Source organism: Hyla sarda, chromosome 11, assembly GCF_029499605.1.
Source record: "Hyla sarda isolate aHylSar1 chromosome 11, aHylSar1.hap1, whole genome shotgun sequence".
Taxonomy (NCBI): Eukaryota; Metazoa; Chordata; class Amphibia; order Anura; family Hylidae; genus Hyla; species Hyla sarda.
In genome coordinates this window covers 86,709,331-86,722,110 of record NC_079199.1, presented here as the reverse complement: position 1 = coordinate 86,722,110, position 12,780 = coordinate 86,709,331, and the positions used below count along the sequence as shown (strand labels likewise).

The 12,780-nt window shown below is 44.4% G+C and overlaps 1 protein-coding gene across 5 annotated transcripts in view; it reads left to right on the top strand.

Annotated features, from left to right (window-relative positions):
* Positions 1–11,851: 11,851 nt before the first annotated feature.
* Positions 11,852–12,780, top strand: part of SETDB1 (SET domain bifurcated histone lysine methyltransferase 1) — a 75,319-nt gene continuing 74,390 nt past the window's right edge. Inside the window, exon 1 of one of the 5 annotated variants that reach the window (XM_056545575.1) lies at positions 11,852–12,006. Coding sequence is in view for 2 of the 5 variants with exons in the window: in XM_056545573.1 (XP_056401548.1) it covers positions 12,030–12,063 (34 nt within the window). In the remaining 3 variants the exon portion in view is untranslated. Of the gene's footprint in view, positions 12,064–12,175; positions 12,197–12,780 lie in introns of those variants that run through there. The other 4 variants (XM_056545574.1, XM_056545573.1, XM_056545572.1 and 1 more) reach the window with 4 other exon arrangements.

Here is a 12,780-nt window from a genome sequence, read left to right as displayed (position 1 = left end):
ACAGGAGTGAGCACAGGGCAGTGCTAGTCCCACCGTCACTTTCTGGACCTTGTTTCAGTCTGTGCTTCAGCTGGGACAAATATGATGCTGTAGCCGGGCAGGATTATGTTCTGGATGGTATGGGGACCCCTAGTGGCCTTTTTTATGATTGTACAAAATAGAAAACATTTTTGAATATGACAGTGCCCATTTAAGGGTAGGATCACACAAAGCACATCCACAGCAGGCTTCCCACATGTGACATTTCGCTTGCAGGTTCAAAGGCTAAATATGTTGCTACCTATTAAAGTCAATGAGTTCCATTTGTGGATTTTTTGCAAGCAGAATTTCAGTTACGGGAAATGTGCTAGGTGTGACCCTACCCTTAATCCATTTTTTTCCTGTAACACAGCAGGTATTAAAGGGGTACTCCGGTGGAAAACAAATGTTTTAAATCACCTGGTCCCAGAAAGTTATACAGATTTGGAAATGACTTCTATTAAAAAATCTTAATCCTTTCAGTTCGTATCAGAAGCTGTTTTCTCTAGAGGAAGTTGTGTAGTTCTTTCCAGTCTGACCACAGTGCTCTCTGCTGCAAACCTGTGTCCTTGTCAAGAACTATCCAGAGCAGGAGCAAATTTTCATAGCAAACCTCTCCTGCTCCAGACAGTTCCTGACATGGACAGAGCTGGCAGCAGAGAGCACTGTGTTCAGACTGGAAAGAACTACACAACTTCCTTTAGAGCATACAGCTTTTGAAGAGTTTTAAATAAGTAATTTACTGATCTGTTTAACTTTCTGGCACCAGTTAATTTAAAAACACTTGTTTTCCATAGGAGTACTACTTTAACAGAAGATTCAACCCAATGCTTATCGCCCAAATTCTCCAGTTTTCAAAAATATCCCATGTGTGGTCCTAGTGCGCTGCTTGACTAGCACACAGGCCTCAGAAAAAAATGGGCACCTTGTGGATTTTGTCAGTACAACACCAATTGGCCCATAGGGCCACAAACACCCCAGTAAGTAAATAACCCCCCTGTTAAAACGTAGCATTTATTATGGGCAACTAAAAATAGACAGACAAAGTAAAGATGTGTTATGCACACGTTTGTACATTTACAACTTTACTTTCTACCTCTATTTTTTGTTAAGAAGGAAAACTATAGTGTAGCTCATCACAGCAAAAAAAATAAAGGATAAAAGCGTGCCCGAGGTTACTGTTGTTGCCTACGCCCGCATAATAGGCCAAAAATATTTAACAGTCCTCTAGGGTGCTTTTATGAGAGAAGAATGGGTAAAGATAGAAAAAGACTATATAACAAATATGGTCTCCAGTAAATGATTATTCACATTTATTTTGTAATTAAAACACAAAGGTCTGCCACAGGGCCCTTGCGGTAGCCTAAAGTAAAATATAATAAAACTATGTAGATAAAAGTTATAATATAGTTATGACCACCTCTAGAAATGTGTTATTTCTCAATAGTAATGGAACAGTATTCACACTTATGTAAAGTTTGTTTCTGTCCGACACATATGAAAATGTTCCTTTCAAGAAAATCACGTTTCACAAGTTTGTGCAATAAATGCTCGAAGTGCTTGGCAGTGTTCCTTACAAGGATGTCAAAATGTGCAACACAGTTTAAACAGGGGTCAAGTCGTGGGAAAAAAAAAGTGTGGGAACTCACCCAAGATTTCCACTTAACCCCTTAAGGACCCAAAAATGCACGGCAAAACGGAAAAAAAATCATTGTGCGACAAAATCGAAGAAAAAACGCCATTTTGTAACTTTTGGGGGCTTCCGTTTCTACGCAGTGCATATTTCGGTAAAAATTACACCTTATCATTATTCTGTAGGTCCATACGGTTAAAATGATACCCTACTTATATAGGTTTGATTTTGTCGCACTTCTGGAAAAAATCATAACTACATGCAGGAAAATGTATACGTTTAAAAATGTCATCTTCTGACCCCTATAACTTTTTTATTTTTCCACATACAGGGCGGTATGAGGACTCATTTTTTGCGCCGTGATCTGAAGTTTTTATCGGTATGATTTTTGTTTTGATCGGACTTTTTGATCACTTTTTATTCATTTTTAATGGTATAAAAAGCGTACGCCATTGACCGTGCAGTTTAATTAATGATATATTTTTATAGTTCGGACATTTACGCACGCGGCGATACCACATATGTTTATTTTTATTTTCACAGTTTTATTTTTTTTATAGGAAAAGGGGGGTGATTCAAACTTTTATTAGGGAAGGGGTTAAATGACCTTTATTAACACTTTTTTTTTACTTTTTTTTTTGCAGTGTTATAGGTCCCATAGGGACCTATAACACTGCACACACTGATCTTTTACACAGATCACAGGCGTGTATTAACACGCCTGTGATCAGTGTTATCGGCGCTTGACTGCTCCTGCCTGGATCTCAGGCACGGAGCAGTCATTCGCCGATCGGACACCGAGGAGGCAGGTAAGGGCCCTCCCGGTGTCCTGTAAGCTTTTTGGGATGCCGCGATTTCACCGCGGTGGTCCCGAACAGCCCGACTGAGCAGCCGGGTCACTTTCACTTTCACTTTAGAAGCGGCGGTCAGCTTTGACCGCCGCTTCTAAAGGGTTAATACCGCACATCGCCGCGATCGGCGATGTGTGCTATTAGCCGCGGGTCCCGGCCGTTGATGAGCGCCAGGACCGACGCGATATGATGCGGGATCGCGGCGCGATTCAGCTTCATATCGCGGGAGCCGGCGCAGGACGTAAATATACGTCCTGCGTCATTAAGGGGTTAAAGGGCACTAGACATCTTATCCGAAGGATAGGGGATAAGATGTCTGATCCCGGGGTCCCGCCGCTGGGGACCCCCACGTTCTCCCTGTTGCACCCGGCGTTCGGTTAGAGCGTTGGGTTCAACGCCGGAGGCTTGTGACGTCACGGCCCCTCAATGCAAGTCTATTGGAGGGGGCGTGACGGCCGTCATGCCCCCTTCCATAGACTTGTATTGAGGGGGCATTACTGTGACATCACGAGCCTTTGCCCCGCATCACCAGTCATCCGGCACGGAGCAAAGCTCGCTCCATGCACCGGATGTCTGGGGTGCCGCAGCCTAGATCGCGGGGGTCCCCAGCAGCAGGACATCTTATCCCCTATACTTTGGATAGGGGATAAGGTGTCTAGGGGCGGAGTACCCCTTTAAGGGCTGGTCCTGCAGGACTCCTGCTAATGGGAATTGCGTTCCTGCTGTGGAAAAAGTGCAGGAACTCCGATCCCATGAGTTCCTGCAGGACTTGAGCCCTGAGTTTAAAGTAAGATGTTCAAAGATCCATCTAATACAAAATAGCAAATGTAAGGTGCAAAGCACGGCTCACCACTCCTTGCGCCTGTATTCATGTCCACTATGATACCTCTGACTGTAAGTCAGTTGTGCAGCTCCCGGTGTGTGGCTGGCTGGCTATGCAGGCTTGCTGCTTGAGATGTGCTGGAGATGTCAGCGGGGTCTGCACTTCTGTGGCATGGTCGTGCCCTTCTCAGAAGTTGAGCGTGCTTGATCTCAGCATGCGATCAGACATCTTATCCACTATCCTTAAGATAGAGGATAAGATGTCTAGGGGCAGAGTACCTTTTTAAATCCACTTCAAGTATGAAAAATTTAATTTTGGAAATTTCCATGAAAATTTACTTAAATTGTAACCCGTGTGCTACTTTGCTGCATATTTCCTGCAACTGATTTTGCCACCCAGTGACTTCAATGGGTAGGAAAATATGCAGCAGCAAAATTTGTAGCAAAATAAAGCACTTCTAGCCTCAAAAGTAACATGAAATTAAACAAATGATCAAAGAAATGATAACATAGCACTCCACTTGCGGTGAAAATAAGGGTAAATTTTATTCTTGCAATCCAAAATTATGTGACGTTTCGGTCAACAATGACCTTCCTCAAACCTATGTAAGACAGCGTAACATCAGTATACAGCATGATATATACAAATAAATTGTCCATGACAATAGTTGATCTACAGCAAAATACACAAAACTCAGAACAAGGGGTAGATCTGATCATTTCAAACAAAAACTGGTTCAAATCAATATAAGAGATGAGGTATAATAATAAAGTAAATCATATCAATCATATCACAGCGAATACATGGTGATAAATAGGGAGCAAAATGCTCACCAACAGGACTCTAGCGTTAATAAGAAAAAATTAATTATTCTATGGACACTGCGCCAAACAGAGATGCACTATGGTGATACTGTGCATGACAATCAATATACAATGTAAAGGAAAAAACATAATAATAAATCCGGAGGAACTGTTATATGAAGATGGCTGGGTGACTGACCGGATTGCTGCGGGGAAAGAAGTAATTAAGGAAGAAACGGTATCCAAAAACCGGGTAACAGGTAGGTAGGTGAGGCGACAGTAGTCGCATGTGGCTGAAGAGGAGTGAAGTGTGTGGAGTTATGAAGTGGTGTTGGCGTACACCTCCGGTCCTGTATGCCGGAAGTGATATCACTAATGTGTGGCATCCCGGAATATGGGCAGTATACTCTAACTGTGGACGAAGTATGCATGACTAGGGTGTGGAGAAAGAGGTATGACATGGGGAGCGACTGAAAGGAGTATACAAGGGTTATGACTGACCTGGAGAGGTGAAGTGTCGCTCCCTGCGCTCTGGCTGGCGCTTGCGGTCACATGACCGGAAGTTCGGCATTTGGAACGCATCTATGCGTTCCACAGAGCGGAAATGGCTGTGTGTGCAGCGTTAGTAATGAAGGGAAGCCTGTGAACTGTGACAGAGAGTGAGAAATGAATAGAGAGTGAATAAATGAAACATAGATAGGTAGAAAATTTATGGATAATGGAGGGAATGAGGAAAAAGAAAAAATTGTGAATTTCAACTTACATACATCATAACAATTTTTCAACATATCTCTCTCCCCTCTCTAACCTATATACTTCATACCCTCTATCCCATATTTTTCCCCCTTTTTATTCCTCTCCACACTCAGATATCTAACATTCACAATTTTTTCTTTTTCCTCATTCCCTCCATTATCCATACATTTTCTACCTATCTATGTTTCATTTATTCACTCTCTATTCATTTCTCACTCTCTGTCACAGTTCACAGGCTTCCCTTCATTACTAACGCTGCACACACAGCCATTTCCGCTCTGTGGAACGCATAGATGCGTTCCAAATGCCGAACTTCCGGTCATGTGACCGCAAGCGCCAGCCAGAGTGCAGGGAGCGACACTTCACCTCTCCAGGTCAGTCATAACCCTTGTATACTCCTTTCAGTCGCTCCCCATGTCATACCTCTTTCTCCACACCCTAGTCATGCATACTTCGTCCACAGTTAGAGTATACTGCCCATATTCCGGGATGCCACACATTAGTGATATCACTTCCGGCATACAGGACCGGAGGTGTACGCCAACACCACTTCATAACTCCACACACTTCACTCCTCTTCAGCCACATGCGACTACTGTCGCCTCACCTACCTACCTGTTACCCGGTTTTTGGATACCGTTTCTTCCTTAATTACTTCTTTCCCCGCAGCAATCTGTTGAGTCACCCAGCCATTTTCATATAACAGTTCGTCCGGATTTATTATTATGCTTTTTCCTTTACATTGTATATTGATTGTCATGCACAGTTCCTGTTGGTGAGCATTTTGCTCCCTATTTATCACCATGTATTCGCTGTGATATGATTTACTTTATTATTATACCTCATCTCTTATATTGATTTGAACCAGTTTTTGTTTGATATGATCAGATCTACCCCTTGTACTGAGTTTTGTGTATTTTGCTGTAGATCAACTATTGTCATGGACAATTTATTTGTATATATCATGCTGTATACTGATGTTACGCTGTCTTACATAGGTTTGTGGAAGGTCATTGTTGACCGAAACGTCACATAATTTTGGATTGCAAGAATAAAATTTACCCTTATTTTCACCGCAAGTGGAGTGCTATGTTATCATTTCTTTGATTACTACATGGGTTGGGACCCTAACTGTGCACCCGCGTCTTGACAGAGAGTGCTGTATCATTAAACAAATGATGTCATCATAAAATAGACATATTGTACATTTAAATTATTAACTAAGTTATGTGGCATGACTATTTTTCTTAAAAGCAAAGAATTAGAAATTTCGATAAAAGCGATTAGCCAAATATATTGATCATTATTTACCAGTATCCAGATATCACAGACATATCTTATTTTATTATGATTTTTGCCTTTTTGGACGGTCTTATGGGTTTTCGTACAAAGGGGTATTTTGAAGATGAAAAATAATGTATAAAATAATAGGTGACTTTAACTAAGTGTCAGAACCTATAGGGTTAGAAGGTTCTGACAGGTTCCTTGTTGTTTTTTTTTTGTTGTTGCTGGGTTATGTCCGGCTGTCTGGACTGGTCATCTGACCTTGATTGGAGCACCTGTTCTGGCTCCATATAAGCTGCCAGTCTACTCCCAGTCTGTGCCTGCTAAAGAGCTCAGTTTGTACTCCTAGCTAGCTTTATACTGTTTCTGTTATATCTGGCATTCTGACCCTTGGCTCTGCTCTCAGACTCTTCTCTGGTATTAGCGGTATTAGGTATTAGTACTTTGACAACTCCTGGTTTTGACACGGATAGTGGACTTTGAGTTTTTGTGTGTGTTTGTTAGTTTTGCTTCTGTTAGTCTGTCTGCTCCCTACTGTACTTTGACCTGTGTGTCTATTTTTGTATTTTATTATTTTGACAGTTGACTCCCCTCACTTGTCTAGGGAGGGACTGTCACCTTGGTTACAGACCCGTTGCCTAGGGCGGGTACGTAAGTAGGCAGGGATTGGGGAGAGAATAGTGTGCCCTCCTTCCCTGCCCAGACGTGACATAAGGGTACATTTACACCACATTTTGGGGATACTGCAGCCAGATCTGGCAGGAGAATTTAAAAACCAGCCACTGCTGTATCCCGTCTGGACACGCCCTGCACCCCATTTATATGAAAGAGCTGGACGGAGTCAAATAGTGACCCTGGTTGGCTCATTTTTGAACAGTATCAGTTTTATTGCCGGACTAAAACCTGTGGCTGACCACGGTTTTCAGTCCAACAACCAAACCAGATACAGTCCAAAAATTAGCCGACCGGAAGTTTTGTTCAATGTAATTTTACTTTTGTTATCTGAATGCTGGTAAATTATAGAAATAAATGTACTTCATGAGTTATTTTGTTGATATATGATGTACACGTATTGTCCAAAACATAATGCACAAAGAAGGAGTTGTTGTAATTGAAATAGGAAAAATAAACTTTATGTGTGAATATAATAATGATATATAGAAGTGATTACAATATTCGAGTGAAAGGATAAGTTAATTGGGGAAAAATGTACGAAAAAAAGTAACATCTAGTACCCTGTTGAGATATAGTGTGACATGAGGGATACAGGTTCCATATGGCATTATGCAGCACATTTGCCCAGCGATGTTACAGCTGGGCCTGTAGACCATTCACCCAGGTAGGCTGGCATCCCAGCTTGTCCCAGGAAGTGTTGCAATCTGGTGGAGACATTCCTGGGAAACCCTTGTGTGCAGGGACGTTTTGGGGGGCAGGGGCTGAACTGAAAAAAAGGGCACTTTCTATATTTATATAAATGTCCACATAATGATGCCAAACTACCCAGCACTGCCCAGGGCACTTTTAGGAGTATTGTCAAAAGGGCAGGGCTCAAGCCCCCTTTTTAGTCAACCTGTGCACGTCCCTGCTTGTGTGTGTATGTGTGTGTGTGTGGCAGGGCCGGACTGGCCATCAGGCACGCCGGGCAATTGCCCAGTGGGCCGGGCAGTCCATTGGCCAGCTTGTTCTCGGCGCTTTAACCCCTTAACGACGCAGGACGTAAATGTACGTCCTGGTAAGCTGGTACTTAACGCACCAGGACGTACATTTACGTCCTAAGCATAACCACGAGCATCGGAGCGATGCCCGGATCATGCACGGCAGGTCCAGGCTGCTGATCGCAGCCAGGGACCCGCCGGTAATGGCGGACATACACGATCCCGCGGATGTCCGCCATTAACCCCTCAGATGCCGTGATCAATACAGATCATGGCATCTGCAGCATCGCGGTTACTGAAATGGATAAACGGATCGCCCGCAGCGCTACCGTGACGATCCGATCATCCAGCATGGCAGCCGGAGGTCCCCTCACCTGGCTCCGCTGCCTTCCCGGCGTCTTCTGCTCTGATCTGCTTTCCCACAGACCAGAGCAGAAGATGACCAATAACACTGATCAGTGCTATGTCCTATACATAGCACTGAACAGTATTAGCAATCGAATGATTGCTATCAATAGTCCCCTATGGGGACTATTAAAGTGTAAAAATAAAAGTAAAAAAATAAAGTAAAAAAATTTGAAAAACCTCCTCCCCCAATAAAAACGTAAATTGTCCCATTTTCCCTATTTCACCACCAAAAAGTGCTAAAAAAATATTTTATATACATATTTGGTATCGCTGTGTGCGTAAATATCTGAACTATTAAAATAAAATGTGAATGATACCGTACGGTGAACGGCGTGAACGTTAAAAAAAAAAGTCCAAAATAACTGCTTTTTTTATAACATTTTATTCCCCCAAAAATTTATAAAAAATGGATTAAAACTTTTATATAAGCAAATATCAATAAATGGTAATGGTATCAATAAAAAGTACAGATCACAGCGCAAAAAATTTGCCCTCATACTGCCACTTATACGGAAAAATGAAAAAAGTTATAGGTCTTCAAAATAGGGGGATTTTAAACATACTCATTTGGTTAAAAGAAAATTTTAAGCGCAACAGTAATAGAAAAGTACGTTATCATGGGTATCATTTTAATCGTATTGACCCAAAGAATAAAGAACACATGGCATTTTTACCGTAAATTGTACGGCGTGAAAACGAAACCTTCCAAAATTAGAAAAATTTAGATTTTCTTTTTAATTTCCCCACACAAATAGTATTTTTTTTTTGGTTGCGTCATACAATTTATGGTAAAGTGAGTGATGGCATTACAACGGACAACTGGCCGCGCAAAAAACAAGCCCTCCTACTAGTCTGTGGAAAAAATATAAAAGAGTTATGATTTTTTGAAGGCGAGGAGGAAAAAACGAAAACGTTAAAATAAAATTGTCCGCGTCCTTAAGGCCCAAATGGGCTGAGTACTTAAGGGGTTAAGAACAGCGGTCCCCATTTTAAAATCTCTCTTAAAGCAGGGACCGCCGGCTGCCGCACTTAAAGCGTACCCGTCAGATCCAAGAAAAAAAACATTTTTAAAAATATCACTCAGTACCTAATCCTGACCATGTACATCTAATTTTTATGTGTCTAGCACCTTTATATTTTTTTTTATTACACTTTTAATTTAGCTCACTAGTCTGAATTGCTCTCAAAGGGAGGGGGCGTGGCCTCACTGTACAGGTCTCCGCCCCCTCCCTCAGTATGCAGTCTGTTCACATCTCCCCTAGCATTAGCAAAACTACAACTCCCAGCTTGTCCTCACTGACAGTAGCCGGACACAAGCTGAGAGTGGGAGGATTTTTCCTCCAGCTATGAGTCCTGCGCTCACAGCTGTCAATCAAGGAAGTGTGTCCATGACGTAGGTGATGACGCATGGACAAAACAGGACTAGTATGTGTCCAAGCAGGCAGGGGGGGTAGTTGTTTGACTGGATTTTTCAGTATGAAATACAGAAAATGTTCTTATGAAAGCAATTGCAAAACCTATTGGTTATACATGCTTAACAACATTTCAAAAGTGTTTGTATCTGACAGCGCCCATTTAAAGCAACCACAGGTGGCTGCAACTCTTAAAGCTGCGACTGCTGCTTTAAGATCTGCAGCCGCCTGTCGCCGCTTTTAGTGCCGTGGCCGGCGCTCCCTGCTTTAAAAGCTGCGTTTGGCGTTCCCTGCTTTAAGCAAGGCGGCCGGCGGTCCCTGCTTTAAGTACGGCAACCGGCGGTCCCTGCTTTAAGAGCTACAGCTGCCTGTCGCCGCTACAAGTGCTGCGGCCGGCGCTCCCTGCTTTAAAAGCTGCAGCTGGCCGTCCCTGCTTTAAAAGCTGTGCCGCGCAGGCACGTCTCATTACTCACGCCCCTGACATCGGCCATTGAGGAGCTGAGCAGAAGCGCCACTACTGGTAATTTAGGGCATTGGGATCAAGAGGGTGCACAAGGCTTTGGAATCCTAAGGGATCTGAAGAATGATAGAGTGGAGGGGGGGGGGGGTTGTAAAGGGATCCTGTGGGGTCTAAAAGAATCACAGAGTGGTCTAAGGGGGATAGGGATCCTGAGGGGTCTGGAGGAGGATGGCAGAGGGGTCTAGGGGGATAGGGATCCTGAGAGGTCTGGAGGATGGATGAGGGGTGTGGGGGGAATAGGAATCCTGAGGGGTGTGGGGATAATAGGGATCCTGAGGGGTCTGGAGGAGGATGGCAGAGGGGTCTAGGGGGATAGGGATCCTGAGAGGACTGGAGGATGGATGAGGGGTGCGGGGGGGAATAGGAATCCTGAGGGGTGTGGGGATAATAGGGATCCTGAGGGGTCTGGAGGAGGATGGCAGAGGGGTCTAGGGGGATAGGGATCCTGAGAGGACTGGAGGATGGATGAGGGGTGCGGGGGGGAATAGGAATCCTGAGGGGTGTGGGGATAATAGGGATCCTGAGGGGTCTGGAGGAGGATGGCAGAGGGGTCTAGGGGGATAGGGATCCTGAGGGGTCTGGAGGATGGATGAGGGGTGCGGGGGGGATAGGGATCCTGAGAGGTCTGGAGGATGGATGAGGGGTGAGGGGGAATAGGAATCCTGAGGGGTGTGGGGATAATAGGGATCCTGAGGGGTCTGGAGGATGGATGAGGGGTGCGGGGGGGATAGGAATCCTGAGGGGTGTGGGGATAATAGGGATCCTGAGGGGTCTGAAGGAGGATGGCAGAGGGGTCCTGGGGGGAGCGATAGTGATCAGGGGGGGGGGGGGATCCTTCGTGGTCTGCAGGTGGATGGCAGAGAGGTCGGGGGGAGGGGATAGGGATCCTGAGGGATCTGAAGGAGGATGGCAGAGGGGTCTGGGGGGATAGGGATCCTGAGGGGTCTGGAGGAGGATGAAAGAGGGGTGCGGGGGGGGGGGGGGATGTCATAGGTATCTGAGGAGAATAGGGATCCTGAGGGGTCTGGAGGAGGATGAAAGAGGGGTACAGGGGGGGGAAAGGAATCCTGAGGGGTCTGGGGGTGGATGGCAGATGGTTCTGGGTGGGGGAGGGATATCGATCCGGGGGGGGGGGGATGATGGGTAGGGATCCTGAGGGGCCTGGAGGGTGGAAAAGGGGTGCAGGTGGTTATAGGAATCCTGAGGAGTCTGGGAGAGGATGCCAGGGGGAGAATAGACATCCTGAGGGTTCAAGAGGATGGCAGGGGGGCCAGGGGGGGGGGGTGTAATGTGAACCAGAGGGGTCCAGAAAAGGAGGCATACATGATAACACTGCTTGAGAGTGACGTAATGAGAAGTGCACCTAAAAAGTATAATAAAACTAGCCAGCACCGGTAACACCGCCCATAGACAATAAAGCGTGTATCACTTTCATTTTTTTTTTTTTTATGAATAAGCTTTATTTATAAAAACAAAAGAAACATTCAAAACATTGGCCGTACTGACAAGCACGCCTCTTCTCCATTCACAGGTTGTATGAGGGCGTGACTGGCTTGTCAATCAATAGTGACCCCGCCCCTCTTTAGTCACAGCACGTTCTACCTGCCTGATTAGCTCCTCCCTCCCATGAAAAGCGCGGACTTTTCTCCTTCCTCGCCCCGCCCACACTCGTAGACCCCCGCCTTCTCGCTGTGTTCGCGCTGCACACTGACGTCACTTCCTTCGTTAGCCTGTGAGAAGGTTCGGTTCCGGAGAGAGACTTCCGGCCCGTCACCCCGGCAACCGGCGATAGGAGAAGAAGAAAACGGAACCCAGAGGCGGACTACAGAGCGGAACTGTGCAGGTGCCGGTACGGTGACCGCTCGTATGACCGAATGCAGACACACGTGCCCGTCATTCAGTCAGTATTGTTAGGGGGGCTGCTGTACCTCATGGGCCGTGTGTCCTGCACTTATACAGTCACTCCTCATAGGAATACATTATACCGCATTAAGGAAAATGGGATGAGTTTAAAGCTATAATTAATCATTCAGGTTATTATTTATTGGCTGGATGAAGGGAAAATAATTTTGTGGGAACCTGTAATGAACAAGAAGCCTTTGTTATATATTCTCTATTATATTCCTCGCCATAAGTGTTTTGTATAGGGCTGGGATCATGCACAGGTACATATATATATAAAATGTGTGTGTGTATATATATATATATATATATATTATAATGTGTGTGTGTGTGTATATATATAAATATATATTATAATGTGTGTGTGTGTGTATATATATAAATATATATTATAATGTGTGTGTGTGTGTGTGTATATATATATATATATATATATATATATATATATTTATTGTGTGTTTATAGCTCATTATATTTTTGACAGTGTATTTATGATACGGCACAGTATGGTTTTGGTGTCCTGGCTGTTTGCATGCTGCACCTATTCCTACATATAAGAAATAAATGCCAAAAAAATTAGTTTTAAAAGTGTTTTCCCAAACAGTGTGCCTCCAGCTGTTGCAAATCTACATCTCCCAGCATGCCTGGACAGCCTTCGGCTGTCCAGGCATGCTGGGAGATGTAGATTTGCAACAGCTGGAGGCACACTGTTTGG